At 33.6% G+C, this 21267-nt stretch overlaps 1 protein-coding gene across 1 annotated transcript in view; it reads left to right on the top strand.

The window, feature by feature from the left end:
* The window catches only part of ADAMTS19 (ADAM metallopeptidase with thrombospondin type 1 motif 19), a 500178-nt gene that overhangs the window by 140171 nt on the left and 338740 nt on the right, over positions 1-21267 (top strand). The window contains exon 7 of the mRNA XM_066276903.1: positions 10239-10282. Coding sequence (XP_066133000.1) covers positions 10239-10282 — 44 coding nt within the window. The remainder of the gene's footprint in view (positions 1-10238; positions 10283-21267) is intronic.

Here is a 21267-nt window from a genome sequence, read left to right as displayed (position 1 = left end):
TATGTACCCTTGTTAATCAGTGTCACCCCATTAAATTTAATTTCTAAATTAAAAATGCAGTTATGAAAAAAGTACTCTTTAGAGGAAAATAACAGAATATTAAATCTATAAAATATTATCCACAGTGTCTAAAACATAATAAAAATTAGCCAAGCAAAGAGACATGAAAATGTGACCCAGTCAAGGAAAAGTAGTCAATAGAAAGTGACCCTGAGATATAGCTCAGATGTTGGGCTTGCTAATTAATGTGGTTGTACTGGAACCTCACAAGAAGCAAATGAGAATGAGTAAATATGAATAAAATTGACTTGAAGATGTAATGGCCAAAAATTTCCCCAAATTTGATGATAAATAACAACCTACAGACCTAGGCATATCATAGGAAAATTGATTAAAACCAAAGATACAGAATTTTTTTTTCAATTTTCCAGAGGAAAAGAATTATATTTCATAGGAGAAACAATGTTAAGATTAATGACTGACTTCCCATCAGAGAAAAAATGAGTTTAAAAGACAATGGAGTGATATCTTTCATGTATGGTGTGGCAGGGGTGAGACAGGGAATCCTATCAACAAAAGTTCTTAATAAATTCTTAAGGGTACTTTACTAATCTATGAGAGGGTATTCACATACAATCACACACAAAATATCTATAACTAATATCACACTTAATAGATTTAAAAAATATATATGTTAACCCTGGCTGGTTGACTCACCGGAAGAGTGTCAACTCAGTGTGTGGAAGTTCCAGGTTTGATTCCCCGCCAGGGCACACAGAAGTGTCAGTCTGCTTCTCCACCCTTCTCCCTCTCCTTTTTCTCTATCTCTCTCTTCCCCTCCCACAGCCAAGGCTCCACTGGAGCAAAGTTGGCCTGGGAGCTAAGAACCACTCCATGGCCTCTGCCTCAGGCGCTAGAATGGCTCTGGTTGCAACAGAGCAATGCCCCAGATGGGCAGAACATCGCCCTCTGGTGGGCATGCCTAGTGGATCCCAGTCGGGCACATGCAGGAGTTTGTCTGACGGCCTCCCCACTTCTAACTTCAAAAAAATACCCCCCAAATAATAAATATATATATTGTGATTTTTAAATTATATTATTTAAATTATTTTAATTTAAATTGGTAGGTTGCTAAGATATATTTTGAAAGCATCCATCTTTTCTATGGTAGAGGCCTTTTTATTTTTTTTCTTGTGGGAGAGACAGAGAGTCAGAGAGAGGGACAGATAAGGACAGACAGACAGGAAGGGAGAGAGATGAGAAACAATTCTTTGTTGTGGTTTCTTAGTTGCTCATTGATTGATTTCTCACATGGTTCTCCACATCCCAGTCCGACGCTCTATCCACTGCACTACTGCCTGGTCAGGCTCTATGGTAGAAGTCTTAATGATATTTCAGAGCATGACAGGATAAATTTGGAAAGATCATGTGATTATATTATGTACAGGCCATTTTAAATCACTTTATTTTGGGGGCCCTGGAAGATATCAATGCATACTAGAATTTACTTGTTTATGACTTTAAGCATTTTTAATTTGAATAAGATTAACAAATCTTAAAGTTACTCTACCAAAAAGTTTTTCTTATGAATTGCTTTTGTAATAATAATAAAGTTGCAAATATTGCTATTAATGAAGATGACTAGGATTACCAGGGAACATACAGACTTTGTTTTTAAATTTTTAATACGAAATTATATCATTTTTGTAGTATTTTGCTTGATAATGTTCTTAAATACATTATATCTTTATATAGTACTAAATATATATATTTCTGAAGAAATAATTTATAGTGCCACGTTATAATCCTTAGTGTTATTTATGATCACATAAGGTAATGTATGTGGTTAATTGGAACACTTAACTTTTAACCAGAGCTCTGATATAGACAAATTAGATTTCAGAATTCATTAACCATGAACAGTTTTATATTTATTTCTTTTTAATAAACTTTTTTTTAAAGAATTTTATTTATTCATTTTAGAGAGGAAAGAGAGAGTTAGAGAATGAATAGAGGAGGAGCAGGAAGCATCAACTCCCATATATGCCTTGACCTAGGGTTTCAAACTGGCAACCTCAGTGTCTCAGGTTGACACTTTATCCACTGTGCCACCACAGGCCAGGCAATATATTTATTTCTTAATTGATGAAATCTGTCTTTCTTCTCTTCATCATGGTAGGTTTTGGAAATATGTATTGCTTCTGAGACTAAAGAAGATAGTAATTACAATTTGACTACTAATTTATATTTTTCTCTTATTAAAAATCTAATACATTTATTATAGAAATTTGAGGACTATATATATAAAGATAAAATATTAGCCTATTATTCCACTACCTAAGAATAATTATAGGTAACATTTTTAAGTGTATTCCTTCAGTTTTGTTTCCTATGTATTTGTGTAACTAAATTCATGTATTTATAATATTGGTCTCGTACTCTAGCAAGTGTTGCCTTGTTGCAGATTGTTGAATACAGAGACGCTGTGCCGACAGCTTACTATGGATTTGGGGACCACTACTCTACATGCAAGTTTTGTCTTGACCCACCAATATTGTGACATTAATTTTATTCCTTACCTCCAATGCCATTCTCTTTTCAAAACTCTGAGAAAAGAATGTCCTACATCCAATATTTTTTTCTTCTGTGATAAAGCTTTGAAAGCAACAGTTCTTTTAAAAATTAAATTTATTGGGGTAACATTGGTTAATAAGATTATACAGGATTCAAGTGTACATTTCTATGACAGATGATCTGTAAATTGCATTGTGTGCCCACCACCCAGGCAAATCTTTTGTCACCATATATTTGACCTCACACCCCTCCCATCTGATATTTTTACATTATGGTTGTGTGTATGAATTTTTGTTTTTTTTTTCTTATTTGTTCATTTGTTGCTTTTAGTTTTATATCCCACATATTAGTTAAATCATATTATTCCTAACTTAATGCTGCCTGACTTATTTCACTTAGCGTGGTATTATCAAGAAAGATGAAATAAAAGCCACACTTTTAACTAACCAGTCTTCATCATTATGCTCCTTTTTGCTATTCTTCACTAGCAAGGCAACACAAATGTTCTCTTATAAAAAAAAAGAGTTGTGTGATGTATATTAAGAAAATAAAAGAATAATGAAATTAACAACCACTTGTTTACCCCTCTACACAGAAGAAAGAATATCATTCATGGAGTTTAAGTACCCACTTTATATACTATTTTATAATACATATTTTCCCTTAAAAATTTAGTCCAAACATTTCCTTGTTTCTAAATAGTTCTTTAGAAAACACTGTAGCATAATTCTCAAGCAAGGCATGAATATATTCTCATGGTACAAGTTGCTCAAGAGTAACCAGTGTTGAGTTGAAATGTATTCTAAAGAATGTTGTACGTAGGTGGGACATAAAAGTGAAACTAAGAGACATTGATAAGAGTGTGGTGGTTACGGGGGGAGGGGGGAGAGGGAGAGGAAAAGAGGGAGGGGGGGCACAAAGAAAACTAGATAGAAAGTGACAGAGGACAATCTGACTTTGGGTGATGGGTATGCAACATAATTGAACGGCAAGATAACCTGGACTTGTTATCTTTGAATATATGTATTCTGATTTATTGATGTCGCCCCATTAAAAAAATAAAATTATTAGGAAAAAAAAGAATGTTGTGTCATGTTATACACAGTTTTCTCTATTTTTTCCCCCACTTTATACTATGTTTTATAAATCCTTTCTTGTCATTAATTGTGGAAGGCTAAATAATGTCTTCATCCTAGTCACTAGAACCTGTGATATGTTTTCTTATATGACAAAAGTGACTTTGCAGATATGATTAAGGATGTTGAGATGAGGATATTATCCCAGATTATCTAGATGGGTCTAATGTACCATATTTCCCCATATATAAGATGCACCTTAATTTTGGGGCCTGACATTTGAAAAAGAATATTACATAAAGTTACTGAACTCAAGTTTTATTCATCATAAGATTCATACAACTCCTCATCACTGTCAAAACTCCCATCCATGAGCTTGTCTTCATCTGTGTCTGATGATGATGAATCACTGTCTTCAACAGTGAGCGCAAAAACAAGTGTGAAAAAGTGGTAAATGCAAGTAAAAAAACTTATACAACCACTGTATAAGATGCACCCAGTTTTTAGACCCTATTTTTTTTGGAAAAGGGTGCATCTTATATGGGGAAATGTGGAAATTGTAAGAATCCTAAAAGATGTAAAAAGGAGCAGAAGGTCAGAGTCAGAGAGACTGGAAGAGGCTATATATACTGCTGGCTATCAAGATGGTGAAAGGGCCACAGCCAAAGAACACAGGTAGTCTCTAGACAGGGGTAGTCAAACTTTTTATAAAAACCACCCACTTTTGCAGTGCTGGTCAACCTAGTCCCTACCGCCCACTAGTGGGTGTTCCAGCTTTCATGGTGGGCGGGTAGCAGAGCAACCAAATGGCGCCGCGATTGGCCCACCATGAAAGCTGGAACGCCCACTAGTGGGCGGTAGGGACCAGGTTGACCAGCACTGCAAAAGCAGGCGATTTTTATAAAAAGATTGACTACCCCTACTAGAAGCTGGAGAAAATGAGTAGACAGATCTGCCTTAGGACCATTAGGAGGAATGCAGCCCTGACAACATCTTGACTTTAGCCCAGTGAGACCTATATTTAGATTCAGACTTCTAGAATTATAGCTAACACATTCCTGTTGTTTAAATTATACTGCTCACAAACATTAGGAGATATTTTATCACTTCATATTCATTTTGAAATATTCCCTAATATTTGCGAGCAGTATACTACATTTGTGGTAACTGTAACAGCAGCAAGAGGAACTGATAGAACCATACTGGTCTATGTCATTTGGGGGAGGAGCAGACATTTTACTGCATATAAGTATCTTGATTTACATAATGGCTCTATATGTGTATAACTTTCTGATTTTTCACATTTAGAGTAAAACGTAAACCTCTTTATATATTGTAAACATGCTAATATTTATTTAGAGTGATTAAATTGTACCTGCTATTGTGTTTAGAAATACAGTCTTTTTGTTGAATGCTCATAAAATGCAATCAAACTCATGTTTAGCTATAGCTAAGATAATATATTAAAAGAATGAACTGAATGTAATAATATGTGGGGTTTGTGAGGCTAGTCTAAATAATTATCCAGGAAAACACAACAATCTGTATTTTATCATCTCAATCTGCTGGATCAGGTCAATTGATAAAATAATTATTTATCCTTAGGTTTTCAAAACTTGAACTACTATCACATGACTCCCTATGTCCAAATTATATTTTTCAAAGATAAGACAACGTTATTTCTAGTGTATCTTTTAGTTACAGATAAAAAATTCAAGCTTCACTGTTTAAAACCTAATAGAAGAACCTTTTTTCTGTGCGTGTATTTTTTTTTCTGTAGTAAGAAGTGGGGAGGCAGAGAGATGGACTCCTGCATGTGCCCGACTGGTATCCACCTGGCATGCCCACCAGGGGGTGGAGATTGGCCCATCTGGGGCGGTGCTCCCCTGCAAACTGAATCATTCTAGCACCTGAGGCGGGAGGCCATGGAGCCGTCCTCAGTGCCCGGGCCAACTTTGCTCCAGTGGAGCCTTGCCTGTGGGAGGGAAGGAGAGAGATAGAAAGAAAGGAGAGGGGGAGGGGTGGAGAAGCAGATGGGAGCTTCTCCTGTGTGCCCTGGCCAGGAATCAAACACAGGGCTGACACTCTACCACTGAGCCAACCAGCCAGGGCTGGAAGAACCTTTTTGATAAAATTTGTTACTGTTTTTGCTAAGCCACTTCATGTTTCATGGAAAAAAAACACCTCCTCAATTCTTTAGCAGAAATGATGACTTCAGTTTTTTGCACCTCGATGAGTAGAATTTAGAAAAGAACTTAATAGATTGCTTCTGTCTTTTGTTGTTGTTATTCTTTTGTGGAAAGTAATGGGAATAAAAATCTGTGGTTGAAGATAGAAAAAAATCTGTCAGAGGCTATACAGATATTAAATATTAATAGATACTGACAAATGATTCTCCCTTTTTTCATAGAGATAAGGTCTATGTGGTGGGTCACTGCTTCCCCATTTCACTGTTTTCAGTGCCATTACAGTGAAAATCAGCTCACGAAAGGGAATGTTTTATTGCTAAGTGACTGAGCACCATTTGATCAGTAGTCTAAAAGAATGGTTTGACTAATTAAAGAAGAATTCTTTTTTAGTTAGTGTAATCATAAATGTGGACAGATCTTTAGCTTTGCAAGGGACTTGTGAAAAAAAATAGAACATTTAATCTCCATGGATTTTATGTCCTTATCCTATTTGACAAACTGAACTCATAACCAACCTAGTTTCTAGTTGAATGCTTATCTTAGATAATTAGTAAGCGTTGTGTGAACTTATTAGTAGGAAGAAATTTTAGCTTATCTATTGATTTTGGTTTCAACTAAAATGAATAATGTGTGTATAAATCCCAACCTATCTGCAGTAATGTGTTTGGTAAGTTCTGTGGCTACAGTGAAGTAAATAGTTTCAAGCTGACCTAGTGCTTGTGGGCTCATAGTAACAAAAACACAAAACATATTATCCTAACTGCCAAATCTATGATTTCTTAGTGAATTTACACATTGCTCTTTGAAGTCAGGGAGAGAATCTAAGTCTACGTCTCTTGATAACACTCTTTAGTTTAGGATTTCATTTTATTAATGATAGTTTTGCCTTTCCTATTTACTGAAATGCTTTTGGTTTATGTACAGTACTTCTGAAAGTTAGTCTCAAACTAATGACATTGGCATGTAAGATAGAAAATTTAATAAAATATAGAAATGGCAGAAATATATTTAATACAAATCATTGAATAATATTTGAATGAGTCATTTATAGGTATAACCCAGAGCACTATAAAACTCTACAATGAGACTTATTCTCAGATGCATCTTCATTCTTGGAAATTAAAAGCTACATTTCATTTTTTTTAATATAAATCAGAACTTAAGCAGAATTTATTGGCCTTTCCAGTTGCCAAAGTCTAACAGTATCATTTCCATAAACTCACATAATGAAACTCTATGATGCAGACTTCAGGCGCACTGAGCCAACATGAGCCAAAAATGAGAGAATTTTAATTCGTATGATCATAGGTCTAAGCAAACAAATCCCCCAGCCTCCCCAATAAATCTTTGAATATTATAAAATTAAGAATATATTATTGTGATCATCTGAAGAAGTTGAAGATTAAGAACTATCGTCTGATCTGAAGTTTGAAGTGCTGCTGACTACTGTTAATTGTATTGAGAGTAACACTTTTGGGGTAAAAAAACTTGAGTTTCTTGAATTAATATGCTTTGTTCAGCTGTTTGCTAAATCAACAGAAATTGGCTGTGCAAACTCTAAGTGCCCTTGACAATAAGCAGTACATTTGTCATTGTTTTATTATGTTGTTTAGTTACAGATGAAGTCCCTTGTTTCACATCATGTAAATCAAATAGTCATGTTGCAGCCTCATGCATGATGATATGATGTTTTGTACATTTAGAAAAAACATATAAAATCCCTTTCCCCCTCCATCTGAATATACTGTGCACTCAGTGATTTTTGGCCCTAACGTGAAGATTTGATTTTATGTGTTTCTTTAATTTTCTGCATTACCATATTATTCAGTATCATCTGTTTTGGGTGTTTCTTTCTCCATTTTCTGGCAAATTTAATTGAAAAATAAGAACTATTCATTATTTAATACAATTTCTATATCTTCTGATGCAGAGAAAGACTAATACCTAGTCATTTACTGGTTAAAAACAATGTCAGCCAAGCTTTTCCGTTCTTCTTTATCTGTACTTAAATTCAGACTCTGAAAATGTTAAAATACTGGGGGGAGGGAATATGTTTTTTAGTATTCTTTGATGTTGATTTTGAATGACAAGGAACAACTTTATCCAAATTAAGTACCAGAAGAAGTGTTTCAGATTTTTTTTTTGATAGCTGGAGAAGATTCTGTGTAGTGCTTAGAATCAAAGGGAGAATTGAAAAACAAGGCATCAAGAAAGACAGTGAAGGGGAAGAGGGGTGAAAAAAATACAGTGAAGAAAACTCTGGAAATATTAATCACTGGGTTTGGATGATCTGAGGCCTTTTACATTCTCTTACTATATCATCCACTTTTAAGCCTCTAAAAAAATATTATCAGCTGCAGTCAATATGAGCATCTTATTTAAGCAGTTACACAGTCTTTCTGTCTCTTTTTTTTAAAGAGTTTGGTAAAAGTAGATACATGATATAAAATAGAATAATAAAATAAGGCCTATGTGGCTAGGTCCTATGTGTATTAAGATCTAATATTAACAATAAACAGATATATGTTTCATTATGCTTAGTTAATATATAGTCACAGATTGGTTCAGTTCTTTTAATTATGTGCTAATATGGCTGACTAGATGATCAGAAAGTGTTCCCATTTCTAGGCATATAGGAATTATAGAAAAAAATGCAATAAAACCCTTTTGTATGTTTTATAAGCCAAAAAAAGAGGGCTCTGGCAAAAAAAAAAAGTAGTATGCTTCTGAGGCAATGTCATAGCTGCCCTGGGAAAGGCTTGGACTCAAAGATCTGTGTTATTGGGTTTAACTCTCAAATGAAAAAAAAGTCTGAGGATGGAGCCAGAATTTGTAGGTACATATACTTTTAATGAAAGTGTGATATGGTAAGAGCTCTGCAAAGAAGCACAAGTTGTCAACAGGAAGCATTCTATCTCAACCATTACCCCAGATTAGGACAGAACAGCACCTTCCTGGTTTTCATTACTAAGAATGTCATTCTACCATTGAAGCATTTAGGAGAAGCCTGTGAAAAACTGCTCTGAAGTGGCCCTCTTTAAACTTATACTACACAAGGCAACCAGAAATGAGTTTAACTAAATGAGTCACAATAGAATTCCAAAACTCAAAATGACGTCTTTCATTGTAAAAGCCAAGAATCACAGTAAAGAATTTTATTTTTTTTTAGAAAAAGCTGACAGGGATTGTAAAAGCATATTCTCATGATTAAGAACAAAAAAAAATTCAAAATATTATAGTAAGGTGGTTTAGAAAAAAGAAGAGTAGATTTAAGAATTGAGAAAAACTAAACAATTATAAAAGAAATGCATTATACTTAAATTTTTAATTTCTGAATTGAAAATCAGATTAGATACAGCTGAAGGGAGCACTAGTGGATTGAATGATAGATCTGAGGGAATTCTCTCAGAAAGTTGCATAGAGTGGTTAAGAGATGGAAATACAAAATGGTTCTTGGGCATTACAGAAATTAAAGTGAGAACATACATATATTGAAGGAGTTTCAGGAGAAGAGAGTACAGAAAATGTGAGAGGATCAACTGAATAGAAAATGATAAGAATTTTCATGCATTCATGGGTCTTCTAACTAAAAAACATACGAAGTATCAAAGAAAATAAATAAAAACAAAATCAGTACCTAGACACATCTGGCTGGGATGAAGACAAAAAGAAATCTTAAAACTAACCAGAAATCATGATGCATCCTGATTATAACTCAAAAAGTTAACCAGAAAGCAAGTGCATGGAAAAAGATCTAGGTAATTGAAGACTTCTAATCTATATTTATGAATACTAGAGGTTTTGTTTTCTGAAAATGTGCGTCAAAAGTTTATAATTTTTATGGAATGCACTCCAAGATTTAGTAGTCAAATAAAGAGCAAATTATAGTATATTATTCATTTTTAAATTACAGCTTGTGCAACAATACTAAATTCTTCATGCCCATCAGAAAATTATGTGTTAAAAATTTTGCCCATTTTATAAAATGTTATGTTGTTTTAAATTGTAATTCTCACATTTTAAAATTTAATTTTGAAATTAGTTTTAGATCATGTAAAGTAGAGCTCTTACAATATTTTTCAAACAGGAAGCCATGTCCCAATACCAGGAAGCCATGTCCCAAAGCCATGTGACAACCAAAACAAGATAGAAATTTACTTTTGAAACACTGTGAAATAAAACATGTTTCAGGATTGTATCAGGTAAAAAGGTATCATAAAAATTTTAATTCTCACATTTTCTTAGAACTAAAAATTATTTAATCTAATTTCCAGTTTTATTAAATCTTGGAGGTAAGGATTGTGGTTTATTATTCATACAACTATTAAATAGAGTCACATAGTCTCTGTTATTTGTGGGAAAGTTTATTTTTACTTTAATATTTATATTTTCTTTATAGGAAAGATTTCTGTGTACACAAAGATGAACCATGTGATACTGTTGGTAAGTGTCTATAACAATTTTTACACTTTTAAGAGGACCTTGAACTTCAAGGTTCTGGGAACCTTGAACACTTCATTTATTTAAAGATAGGAAATTATCAGAGGGTGCCACTTTTAATGGAATGTTTTTAGAATATCAGAGATATATTTTCAACCTATAGCTTAATCATTTGTCAAAAGTTTAAAGATATGTATATATTATACATATATATTATAAAACAGCTTAAAGATTTATATATAGTATATATTTGGAAAAAAATTTAAATTATAATGAGTTCTTATTTGTTATTTTCCTGAAATTATACACATAGATTTAATAAAATTATATTATTATTTGTTAACTAAGGCAAAATATATTGACAGTATGATTGACCTTTATTAGCCTAAAAGCTGTATTTTTAAGTTATATGCTTGAAGTGCTTTGCATTAAAAGAAAGTTCATTTAATTTACATCACTAATGACAATATTCTATACATGAAGTAGCAAATTTTTATATTTTTCCTAGGTATCTAAAGTTCCTGAAACAATCAAATAGCCAATAGAATCCATGAAACTACAGTTCTCAATTTTGAGAGAATGACCATATATATGCTAATACAATGCATCTATATAAATTTACCTATAAGTATATGTAACTATATAGATATAACTATATAGCTATATATATAGTTTTAAGACATGTAGCTATATATAATAAGATATTATTGGTAAGGTATATATAAGAATCATAAACTGGTTTTGACATAATGTGGGGTTCATTTCCACAGGGTAATAAGTACCTTAATTATCTTGAGGGTTTTTTTTGAGAGATGAACAATAAAAAGGGGATTAAAACAGAATAAAGGACTATGGGTATTAATAAAATAATCCTAACTAGTTTCATTAATTTAAATTTTCATCAACTTCCTCAGATGATTAAAATCTGAGATTAATATATGGTAAATAGTTAGAAAAAAATAAAGCAGATAATGATGGAGTCAAAGGAATGTTTGATACAGAGAGACTTCAAGCATGAAAAGAGCTAGACACCTAAGGAAAAGCTGACTTGTTTTAGGGATAATTTTCTTAATGTTAACTCACCTGCTTCCTGCAGTTTTCTTCTCTTCTTGCCTAGATCTCCATAAATTAAAGCTTAATATAGTTTTAATCAACCTAACCATGTGAACTTCTGAATTCAAATAAAGCTTGTCTCAAAATAATGACTTTCTCCACTTAAACAGCTATGTTGCCCTTTTAAAGCGAGACCAATTTCTTGCTTGTTTCAAGCACTTGAGAGAAATCAGCAGTATCTTCAATAGTTACAACCCTTTATGGCATAGGCTCATGGATTAAGGAATCAAGTACTAATGTGAGGCAAATCAATTTCTTTTTTGGGATTATGACTGTTTCACATTTTTCTAAATCTGCTTATTGAAAATAGAATATTAGTAATATATTGGTTTGGCGAGAAAGTATTTTCAGTTGTTACACATAGCGTTGTAATTGTTTTTGAAGGACTTCTGTCAGTGTTATGGTTCTTTCCTTTTGACATTTGATATCAGTCACATTTAGATTTCTTTTGAAGCAAGTTGTGCATAATTTTGTTTGTAGCTGTTAGTTTAGGGTCAATTTTAACATGGAGTTCGGAAACAGACATTTTCGGCATATTTTACTTTTTTATTTCTGTAAAGGAAAGAAAGCTGCTGAGGCCTACAAAAAGGTATGTGAAGTTTATGGTGTTGATTGCATATCAGATCGCACATGTTAGAGTTGGTTTAAAAAATTCTGTTCTGGAGATTTTTCACTCAAAGATGACCGATGTTCTGGTTGACCTACTGAAGTTGATGATGACCAAATCAAAGCCATAATTGAAGAGAATCATCATATAACCATTCGAGAGGTTGCAGAGAGGTTAAATGTATCTCACACAACAATTGAAAATCACTTAAAATGTCTTGGACTCGCTAAGAAGCTCAATATTTGGGTTCCACATGATTGAAAGAGATTCACTTAACATAGTGGTAGTCAACCTGGTCCCTACCGCCCACTAGTGGGCATTCCAGCTTTTATGGTAGGTGGTAGTGGAGCAACCAAAGTATAAATAAAAAGATAGATTTAACTATAGTAAGTTGTTTTATAAAGATTTATTTGGCTAAACTTAGTGAAAATCTGACATAAAGTACTTGGTAAGTAATTATTATTATATACTTTAACTTGCTGTAACTCTGCTTTATAAATTTTATAAAGTAAAGTTACTTCACTACTTTATAAATCACCATTACTGTGGAACTGGTGGGCGGTTAGAAAATTTTACTACTATCAGAGATACAAAAGTGGGCGGTGGGTATAAAAAGGTTGACTATCCCTGAAACACAATGAATCAGTATTTTGATATGCATCTCAAGTGCATTAAAACTGACCCTTTTTTGAAAAGAAACATCACTGGTGATGAAAAATGGGTCATCTATAGTAACATCATTTGAAAAATGATCATGGTCCAAGTGTGACGAACCAGCACAAACCACATCTAAAGCTGAATTGCATCAAAAAAAGGCATGCTGTCAATTTGGTGGGACTACAAAGGTGTTGTGTATTTTGAGTTGCTTCCAAGAAACCAGACGATCAATTCAGATGTTTATTGTCAACAACTATGTAACTGGATAAAAGCAATCAAAGAAAAACATCCAGAATTGGCAAGTTGCCAAGGAATTGTATTTCATCATGATAATGCAAAGCCTCACACATCTTTAGTAACTTGTGGGAAATTACTGGAGCTTGGTTGGGAAGTGATGTCACCTCCCCCATATAGCCCTGACCAGGCACCATCTGATTACCGTTTATTTCAAAGTTTACAAAACTCTTTGAATGGTAAGACTTTCACAAATGATGATTTTAAATTGCAACTTGGTTCAGTTTTTTGCTGATAAGGACCAAAATTTCTATGAGCATGGAACCATGAAGCTGCAAGAAAGGTGGGAAAGGGTTATTGAACAAAATGGAAAGTATATAAATTAATTAAAGTGTATTCTTTGTACAAAAAAACTGAGTTTTATTTCACACTAAAAAACCGAAATTACTTTCTTGCCAGCCCAATATATTATCTATGAAACTAATTTTCTGGTTTAGAGTATTTGATTAATGAAATCCCATGCTGTGTTTTGGACAGTCAGCAAAGCATTGTGGTCAGTCCCCAGCTCTGCTTGCTAGCTCTGCCCAGAAAGAGCTTGTTACAGCACAGGAAGTAGGAAGTCTGGGCCCTTCTGGAGACCTAACTGGGATTGTGTTCTTAGATTCCCAAAGTCACCTCTGATATCACCACTAAATCCTAGTTTCCCTCTCTATGCCCTGTGGCAGTTCTTTTTCTCAACCCAAATATGTTGCAGCAGTCTTTATCCTATTTAGTCTTTTTTTTTTATTTTATTTATTCATTTTACAGAGGAGAGAGAAAGGGAGAGAGAGAGACAGAGAGGGAGAGAGAGAAGAGAGAGAGACAGAGAGAGAAGGTGGAAGCATGAACTCCCATATGTGCCTTGACAAGGCAAGCCCAGGGTTTCGAACCGGTGACCTCAGCATTTCTAGGTCGACACTTTATCCACTGCGCCACCACAGGTCAGGCCCTATTTAGTCTTGAACAGAGTAAAACCTGAAATATTTCTTCGGGAAAGAGAAAATGAAAACTTATACCAACCAAGTGAGAGTCTTACTGTGAGATGATTTATAGGTATTTGTGAGAAATAGGTTTGACGAATGCCACCATCATTCCTGTGTCTACACTGCAGCCACAGTGCCATGTAGGAATGGACAGTCCTCCAGCCATGGGCTATGCTTAGTCTTAACCTGTCCAAGGCATCATTTCAGAACCTCAACTCTAAACCAGTAAGCAGATGGTCCTGCCATGTTTGGGGCATGTGACCTGTCCCCTATGTTTGCCTCATTAACCTGAAGAGAGGAACATTTGTCATGGTTGAAGCTTGTTCATATATGTCATCACTGAATGTAAACAAGGAAGCTATAACCACAGATGAAACCAGCCTTGGGATGAATCTGAACTCAAACAGCAGAATGGGGGAAGGAAAGGTGCCTTTTTCCTTGACAATTTTGATTAATCCCTGCATTCTGCAACCTTGGGCCCAGTCTAATCTCTCAGTTTCTGAATGCGTGAGCCAGTAAATATGCTTAGTATTTAAGCCACATTAAGGTTTTTATTTCTGTAACTTGCAGTTGGCATAGACCTTCTCTGACATTCATATATGCATTTATAAGTAAAGAAGAATTTGGGCAATATTAATAATTTCTACTACTATTAAGAGTGCTGGTAACCTGCTCTGTGACTTGTTCTAAAAATTTAACAAGCATATGTAGCTTATTGGTCATCTTTAGAATTTTCAATCTCTATAGTGTAACAAACCCAAAAAGATTTAGGGTTTACATCAGTAAAATATTTATTGACACATATGCTTAAATCTCTTCATGTAATACTATGGGTTATACATACTTTTGTCTGATACTTAATCTGTGTGTGCCTTCTTTCCTCTCTCGGCCTGAATGATCACTTTAAAATGACAACTTCCCTACTTTTCTGGGTACAGTGAGATAGGAAGGCCAGTAGTTAAGAGCTTTGAATATATATTATTGAGTTATAAATGGAGAGGGATGCATATATTTTACTTATTTTTTGGAGAAAATTTTTTTATTGGATAAAGATGACAAATACAGTGTGTAAACTTAAAGTGTACAAGGCATTACTTTGATACATTTACATATTGTACTATGGGTATTGTAACAATATTGATCACGTTATATACTTGGTACAATATTTTGTATTCAATATGCTGTACATTAGATCTATATGGCTTTTTTAATGCTCATTATAAGTTTGTACCCATAAATACTTTCAATCTGGTAACTATCATTTTATTCTCTCCTCTAGCATCTAGTGATGACAATTTTATTCACCTCTTCTTTTTTTACATGTTTGATTTTTTGTTTGGATCCCACATCATATAAGTGAAATCATACACTATTTGTCTTCCTCTGTCTGAATTATATCACTTAGCATACTGTGCTCAAGGTCCATCTCTATTGGTGCAAATGCCAGGATATTCTCCTTTCTCATGGCTGTAGAATATTCAGTAATGTATAAATACCACATCTTAAAGATTTTTTTTTCAGTTACAGTTGACATACAATATTATATTACTTTTAGGTGTACCACATATTGATTAGACATTTATATACCTTACAAAGTGATCAGTCTGGTACTCATCTGGCACCAGATGTAGATATTACAATATTATGGTCTATATTCCCTATAGGAATGTCAATATTTTATGTATTTATTATTTTTTAGGAATGCCTACATTTAAAAAGTAATGGTAAGATTTATGCTGTTCATCATAATTGGAGCCACACTTTTGTGGACATTATCTCATTTAATACCTTCAAAATCTGAAGTCTCTAGTTTTATTATCATTATTACTTTATAAAGGAAGAAAACCCTGAAACAGAACAGAGCATAGGTTTGGAAGTCAGACATCTGAATGTAAATCAGAGCTCTGTTATGTGGGCGTGTTATTTATTATTGAACGCCTTGCAACTTTGCATTCCTCACCTTTATGTTTCTTAGTTTTTTATAAAGCCAATTTTATAATTAACATGTAACATTTCCCAATACTGCTTCTTTCATGTCTAAATTCTCTCATGAATGAATGGAGAAAATCCTAGTACCACAGTTCTTGGTTGAGGAATTAGTAGCTATATATTGTTACAGACCTTTCTGTGATTGTATTAAAATGTCACATTACATTTCAGACGAAAATAGAGGCTATATTATCAACTTCATAGAATGTTGTGAAACTGTGACACTTGCAAAGGCAACTAGAATTTAATTGGCACTCAGTATGACTAGTTTTATCACTTCCTTTTATTTCCTGCAGAGAGGTTACACATTTGCCCAGCATCACTATTAGTAATGATCTTACTAGAATGAGAGTCAGCTTTCTTCTATAACACATGTGTCTGTATAATAGAGGAGAATACAACTAGGACACAGAAGGTGAGAAAAATATCTTTGAATGAAGCTACAGAATAGTACTGTGTCAAAAAATGAAAAATATAAACTTGGAAACAACTGTTATTTGCCAGCATTTTAATTTTGAGACAATAGGATATTTTGCTTATTCACTGATGCAACAGATAAATGCATTTGAAATGACTGAGCTATAGCAGTGTTATGGGATATGAAAATAAATGCTTCAGTGGATAAGTTGTACTTATTAAGCTTATATTTGAAAAGCTACTTAAGGGTAAAAAGTAAAAGTTGTTTCAGCACCCCCAGAATCGTACTTTTCCCTGTTATTTTAGTTAGATACTTTGGTAGATTGGTAGGTAAGTATCTAAATACTGAAAGAAAAAATCATATTAAATGTTTTAATCAACAAAATAACAATTCTAAAACATATGTGTTTACCTTTTAACATTTTTGAAGTTGAGATTTATTTTGTAATCAATGGCCTATTAGAATTGTATCAAAGTGTTTTTTTTAATTTTTAAGTTTTATTTAGAAAATTAACTTTAACGGGGTGACATTGATCAATAAGAGTACATAGGTTTCAGGTGAACATTTCTATAGCATTTGAATTGATGATGTATCACAGTTTAATATAAAGTTTTAAAAACCTTAGGTTAGATAAACTATGATGTGTGATGGCATCCTTATATTTCAGGAGAAATAAAGTGTAATTCAAGTGACCTTAAAATAGGGAGGCTATCTTGAGCTATTCTGGGCCATCTTGCTATGCTCAATGTAATCACAGGTCTCCTGGAAGGCCGGAGAGTCAAAGGGAGATGCAATTACTGAAGAAAGGCACAGAGAAGGATTCAGCTCGTCATTACAGGTTTTAAAGATGGAGGAAGGGGACCTGAGTAGCATTGGCTTTAGAACCTGTAAAAAGCAAGAAAAGAGATTCTTTCCTAGATCCTTCAGAAAGGATGGCCAGCTGTGTGACACTTTGATTTTACCCAGTGAGCTCTGGTCAAACTTCTAACACAGAAGATTATAAAATAATAGATTTGGAGGGTATAAGCTACTAAATTTGTGATAACTTGTTATAGCAGCCATAGAAAAACATACTTTGCAATAATTAATCACCCCTCCAGTCACTTCCAGAGAAAGAATACAGAAACACGGTGCTTTCACATCTAGACTGCGAGGTTGACAATTCTGGCTCTATACTTAGTTTTAAGAACTGGTAAGGTAGTTTGAAATTAAATTTAAAAGTAGAAATTTGCATCATGATATATCAGTATATCTAAAGAGCAACAAACCACAATTAACAAACACAATTAATTGTACTTGACCATTTCTAGATGAGAGACTAAATGCTACCCCAGAATAGTCTTTCTATACCAGCCATTAACAGTGAAAGAAAGCTAATCAATTTTTAAAATATTTCTGAGAAAATACTAAGCACTGATGATTTTACAGGTGATTTCTAGTATAGTTAAAAAAATATTTTAATATTATACAAATAATTTGAGAATATAAAAAGAATTAAAACTATATAAATATCTCACCAAATCTTAAAGAAGTCAGTGTAAGAAAGAAAAATAATAAGCTATTCTCAGAAAAAAAAAATTAAAATAAAATATTAGCAAATTTTATCTCACAATATATTTTTTATTGTTTTTTTATTTTTATTTATTTATTTATTATTATTATTTTTTTTTTTGTATTTTTCTGAAGCTAGAAACGGGGAGAGACAGTCAGATAGACTCCCGCATGTGCCCGAACGGGATCCACCCGGCATGCCCACCAGGGGGCGATGCTCTGCCCACCAGGGGGTGATGCTCTGCTCCTCTGGGGCATCGCTCTGTTGTGACCAGAGCCACTCTAGTACCTGGGGCAGAGGCCAAGGAGCCATCCCCAGCGCCCGGGCCATCTTTGCTCCAATGAAGCCTCGGCTGCGGGAGGGGAAGAGAGAGACAGAGAGGAAGGAGAGGGGGAAGGGTGGAGAAGCAGATGGGCGCTTCTCCTGTGTGCCCTGGCCGGGAATCGAACCTGGGACTTCTGCACGCCAGGCCGACGCTCTACCACTGAGCAAACCGGCCAGGGCCCACAATGTATTTTTTAAATAACCAAGTAGTGTTACCTTATTCAAGATTTATTTCATCCATGTTATTGTAAATGATCTGATGTCATCATTTCTTATGGCTGAGTAGTATTCCATAGTATATATGTACCATAGCTTTTTAATCCACTCGTCCACTGACAGACACTTGGGCTGTTTCCAGATCTTCACTATAGTGAACAATGCTGTCATAAACATGGGGGTGCATTTCTCCTTTTGGAACAGTTCTATGGTGTTCTTAGGGTATATTCCTAAAAGTGGGATAGCTGGGTCAAAAGGCAGTTTGATTTTTAATTTTTTGAGGAATCTCCATACTGTTTTCCATAGTGGCTGCACAAGTCTGCATTCCCACCAGCAGTGCAGGAGGGTTCTCTTTTCTCCACATCCTCGCCAGCACTTATTTTGTGTTGTTTTGTTGATGAGCACCATTCTGACTGGTGTGAGGTGATATCTCATTGTGGTTTTAATTTGCATTTCTCTAATGATTAGTGATGTTGAGCATTTTTTCATCTGCCTATTGGCCATCTGTATGTCCTCTTTGGAGAAGTGTCTATTCATTTCTTTTGCTCATTTTTTGATTGGATTGTTTGTCTTCCTGGTATTGAGACTCACAAGTTCTTTATAAATTTTGGTTATTAACCCCTTATCAGATGTATTGTCAAATATGTTCTCCCATTGTGTAGTTTGTCTTTTTATTCTATTCTTGCTGTCTTTGGCTGTGCAAAAGCTTTTTAGTTTGATATAGTCCCATTTGTTTATCCTGTCTTTTATTTCACTTGCCCATGGAGATAAATCAGCAAATATATCGCTGCAATAACATGGATGGACCTTGATAACATTATACTAAGTGAAATAAGTAAATCAGAAAAAACTAAGAACTATATGAATCCATACATAGATGGGACATAAAAATGAGACTCAGAGACATGGACAAGAATGTGATGGTAACGAGGGGTGGGGAGGGGGTGAGGAAAGAGAGAAAGGGGGTGGGAGAGGAAGGGCACAAAGAAAACCAGATAGAAGGTGATGGGAGACAATTTGACTTTGGGTGAGGGGTATGCAACATAATCAAATGTCAAAATAATCTGGAGATATTTTCTCTGAACATATGTACCCTGATTTATCAATGTCACTGCATTAAAATTAATAAAAATAAGATAAAAAAGATTTATTTCAGATAGATAGGGGTGGTTTAACATCAGAAAATCATAAAATGTTTCTGTGTAACCCAATTAAAGATGGAAAGCACATAATCATCACAACAGAGAAGGAAAATGTCTTTCATACAATTCAAAATATTCATGATAAAAACTCTGAACCAAATAGGACAAAGTAGGAACTTTACTAACCTGGTTAAAGAGATTTACAAAAAAATGCAGTATCTTTTATAAAAATATCAAAGCATAAAAAACATTCCTTTAGAATAAGAAAGAGAAAGTGGATTCTATATTAATGCATCAGAAATTTTAGGTATTGAAATAAAGTGAATGTTATAATCGTCTACATTTTAAGAAACCAGAATTTGGAATTAAATTATTAAAATATTGATAAATGAGGATTAGGTGATTAGATAGTGACTTCTATTTAATAACCAATTGCATTTTATATATGTAGCAGCAATTAGCAGTGAGAAATTTAATTAAAGAACTCTATTAAATATAGAAAAAGTAAAATTCTTTGGAATATAACAACATACATTAAACATGAAGAAAATTATTGCAATTATCTTGCAATTTATTAAAAAAGACATAACTCAATGAGGAGGTGAACAATATTCATGGTCTGAAAGATTGAAGATGATATAAATGTCCATTTTTTTCAAATTATCTATTGATACAACGTACTTCCATAAAAATTCTAATGGGAGTTTTTGAGGAAAATTGACAGGCTGATTCTAAATGATATATGGAAGACATTATTAAAAAGTACGTAGGGAAATTTGCCCTATCAGATATCAGAGTATATAAAAGGACAATGCCATTGTACATACTTGAGAAATTTATAAATTTCCCAAAGCCAGAACACTGAGAGAAGGGGTACTTGATATTAAAAGTTATTCACATGGAGAAAAATTTACATGACTCTCTTATTATTTAAGTATTTTTTTAATTTAGAAAAGAAAATATAGAAAAATAATTTAAAAATTTTGAGGTAGAGACAGATTTCTTTAAAAAGGACACAAAATTGCTAATAGTAAAGGAAATACTTGATGAATTCAATTATATTAATATTTAAATTTTTTGAGTATCAAAAGATACTATAATGACATTGGAAAAAATACCAAGCTTCTATCAGGGAGAAGATACCATATTTCACAGATTTTAAGGTGCCTTCATTGTCATTGATTTTAAGACATACTGTTATTTTATGTACCACTCCAGAGAAAAAAAAATATGATAAATTCGAATGAAAGACATTATTGATTTTAAGAAATACATGATATATAACATTTGTAAAACATAAACCCAACAAAGTATATATTGGAACCCAGTGTATAAAAACAACTTTTATAAATGAGTAAGAAACAAGCAACTAGGACGAAAGACTCTAACAGACATTTTTAATACATCAAGTGAATTTTATAAAAAGGAAAAATGTTGACCTCATTAGTAATATGGGAAATACACATTCAGATCACAAGGAGATTTCTATCAATGAGACTGATAATATTAAAGTGGAAAGTCTTACATAATCAAGTGAGAAGAATGGGAAATACTTTACAGTTCAGGAGGGAACGTTAGAAAACTTTTAGCACTATCTACAAAACTGGCACATGAATATCCTGTAACCAATTGATTTTTTTTGTATAAATAAATTTTGATTTTAATGGGGTGACATCAATAAATCAGGGTACATATATTCAAAGAAAACATTTCC

This window comes from Saccopteryx bilineata, chromosome 4 (genome assembly GCF_036850765.1).
Source record: "Saccopteryx bilineata isolate mSacBil1 chromosome 4, mSacBil1_pri_phased_curated, whole genome shotgun sequence".
In the NCBI taxonomy this organism is placed as follows: Eukaryota; Metazoa; Chordata; class Mammalia; order Chiroptera; family Emballonuridae; genus Saccopteryx; species Saccopteryx bilineata.
Note: the sequence above shows the minus strand (reverse complement) of the source record. Positions and strands in the feature narration are given on the sequence as shown.